Raw genomic sequence first — 3,004 nt, 5'->3', positions numbered from 1 at the left:
CGAAACTTCTTCGTCGATTTGGAAGTGGAACCATGATCTTGCTCGAAGAAGTGTGCAGATTTTTTACCTATGCGACACGGGTTTCTGTTTGAATTTGATTTGTAAGCACGTTTTCACACGAGAGAGTTGTGGGCAAGGAGGCGGTTGCAGCGTCCCGTTGTGCCGCTGAATTAAAATCAGGCCTCCGATCAGGATCGGGTGGCTGGTTTGGGCGATGGGCTCCCCGCTCCCGCTTACAAAATTTAGTCCCACTTCTCCCTACATCGCAGGTAGTGGGCGTTCGTGGGCGCCTGGCTGTCCATTTCCATTCTCCCCCTCTTCTGAACACGCGCGGCGAGAAGCGACAGACAGCAGCCAAGCAGAGCGGAATCCCGCTGAGAGCCGGCCTGCGATTGGCATGGTCGCGGTGGCCTTCAGTGGCAGCCGCGGTGGAGGAGGACGACGACGATGCAGCCGCGCGGTGGCGGTGACCGGGTGGCCGTGAGGAAGGGGCCGTGGACGGCGGAGGAGGACGAGGTGCTGCACCAGCACGTCCGCGAGCACGGCCCCCGCGAGTGGAGCTCCATTCGATCCAAAGGCCTCCTCCCCCGCACTGGCAAGTCCTGCCGCCTCCGCTGGGTCAACAAGCTTCGCCCCGACCCAAGACGTACGTAATCCGCTATCCCGCCTCTCCTCTTCCATTTTCCTCTGGCTCCATGAAGCTTCTTTCGTCTTCCTCCCCGCTGCGCCGGGCTTCCAGTTTCGACCCGCCTGTGGCGTACTCAAGGGCGCCGTGGTTTTGTTCTGTGTGAAGGGGGTGCAAGTTCTCGTCGGAGGAGGAGCGGGTGGTGATCGACCTGCAGGCGCAGTTCGGGAACAAGTGGGCGAGGATCGCGACGTACCTGCCCGGCAGGACGGACAACGACGTCAAAAACTTCTGGAGCACGCGGCAGAAGCGCCTCGCCAGGATCCTAAGGGCGCCGCTGCCCCGCAGGAGGTCAGCCTCAGCCGCCGCCAAACACAGCGGCGGCGTCGGCGGCGTAGGCGCTGCTTCATCTTCTGCGGCGTCGAACTCTCATGAGGCGGCAGCGGCACGCGCTTCTGAGGTGACCCTCTTCTCTTGCTTGCTTTCTCTGAAGAAAAACTGAAATGGATTTGTTGCTTCTGAACTGGACAGCGATCACCCTGTTTCTGAACCTGATTTTGCGCCTCTGTTTTTTCCTGAAATGATCGAGCGACACCTATTCCTCCTGATTTGGGCGGCATAATTACACATTGGTACCTTTTGTTTACTTCTTCTTTTGGTTGACAACAGTTCGACACCAACTCTAATATGCATATTTGGCCATTAGTTTTATAGATTCACATCTTAGTAAAAGTTGACGAAAATTACAAATTCAAGTGGTCATGTGTGTGTGAAGTGATCAAATTTTCCTCTAATTTCACTACTGAAATTTATAATCTTCAAGTTGTCAATGTTTACATAAGAAATAACACAACGTTTTAGTTCAATTAAAACACACTAAAACAACATTTATATAAGACTCGTGTGGACAGATTTCCCCAAGTAGTTTCGAGCCAGTATGATATCTAGAAGAAATACATGTGCATTTTTTCCATTCTCGAACTCAGTCATGCTGCCATTTTATGTGTAATCTGAAGCCTTGAACTGTTGCACATTTCGCCCCTGTGTGGCAGGATCAGTATCGCTGCTTCGGCATGATCCCCTTCCGACAGACGACAATGCACCAGCACCACATCGGCGAGAGCAGCCAAGAACCACCACTCGCGGCTAACCAATATGCAGGCGCGCCATTCTCCGGAGCCGAATCCGTCCTGCCGTTTCCCCTCGGGTTGGCCGCCATGGACGTCGCCGCGGGATGCAGCAGCTCGTACGGCGGCGCTTCGGAAGTTCACCAACCGCTGCCCTTCCTCTACGCCGCTGACCCTGCGCCCATGGTTGATTCGGGAGGTCTCGTCTTCCACGGGAACGCACTGATCGACGGCGGCGTCGGCGTGGCTTACCTGGAGCCGAAATCGGGACCGGAGCATTACCTGGAGCCGAAACCGGAGCCGGTGCATTACTTGGAGCCGAAACCGGAGCAGCAGACGCCGCCCCGGTTCTTTGGGCTGGAGGAGGAAGTCGACGACTACGGCCTCGTCGCGCCGGTGCGGCGGGGCACGGCCGACGTGCTGTTCGGTGACCTGCCCCCGGAGATGATCGACTTCTTCGAGCTCCCGCCGCCTCCTTCGCCGTCAACTCGGCTGTAGATTGTTATTGACCCACGCTGGACGCATGAGGCGCATCATGAGTCATAACTTGGCCATTATCGATGCTCTGTTCGGGGTGCAGTCTAAGCTTAGCATGCATCCATTAGTCTGAAATGCTAATATGTTTTTTTTTCGGGGCAAAAATAGGTTGTATCATTATACTCATCCAAGGAAACTGTGTTATTGTAGTTTTAGGGACATGTCTTTCTGACTGGTTCGAATATTAGACTTGATGTGCATCATTATCTTCTGTGCCTATTGTGGCATCTCCTCTTTTCTTAGGGGTGATGTGACATCTCCTGTGCGCACAATTTTATATATAGAAAAAGTCTAGTTTTGGTTTCTCGGTCTGGAAATATGGCTACTCGACAAGAAAAGCTGTCAAGATTTAGCCATTTGTCATACTTAAGATGGTAGTTTTGCACACAAAAGTAGACAAAATAAGGAGAATAATATAGAGAAATGGTAGTTTTGTTTATTGAGCATTTAGCAACTTTACTAACTCCAATGCTTTTCTTGACTTTTACTGAATCCCATGGTATTCATAGTATTTATGTTTTTATGGACTATTAGAATCCCCCAAAAATTGCTAATACATGTGTGTTTTTCCATCATTTTGTATTTTCATTATTTCATTTTCAACCACTTTCTGACTTGTTTCAACTTTTTGTACTGAATTGTGAAATTGTCTTCTTCTTTTTTAACATCAGTACAGACAAAGCACTCATATATACGCGCATACACTCATCTCTAT

The 3,004-nt window shown here is 51.1% G+C and overlaps 1 protein-coding gene across 2 annotated transcripts; it reads left to right on the top strand.

The window, feature by feature from the left end:
- Positions 1-288: 288 nt before the first annotated feature.
- Positions 289-2,444, top strand: LOC123162567 (uncharacterized). Of its 2 annotated transcripts, XM_044580342.1 has the most exons (3): positions 289-646; positions 794-1,085; positions 1,678-2,444. In XM_044580342.1, exon 3 carries the CDS (start codon positions 1,699-1,701, stop codon positions 2,248-2,250), a length of 552 nt encoding a protein of 183 aa, XP_044436277.1. In that variant the 5' UTR covers positions 289-646; positions 794-1,085; positions 1,678-1,698; the 3' UTR covers positions 2,251-2,444. The 2 variants fall into 2 exon arrangements, with proteins under 2 accessions (XP_044436277.1, XP_044436278.1); XM_044580343.1 differs by lacking the exon at positions 289-646 and having other exon boundaries at positions 715-1,085.
- Positions 2,445-3,004: the final 560 nt, after the last annotated feature.

This window comes from Triticum aestivum, chromosome 7B, assembly GCF_018294505.1.
Source record: "Triticum aestivum cultivar Chinese Spring chromosome 7B, IWGSC CS RefSeq v2.1, whole genome shotgun sequence".
In the NCBI taxonomy this organism is placed as follows: Eukaryota; Viridiplantae; Streptophyta; class Magnoliopsida; order Poales; family Poaceae; genus Triticum; species Triticum aestivum.
Note: the sequence above shows the minus strand (reverse complement) of the source record. Positions and strands in the feature narration are given on the sequence as shown.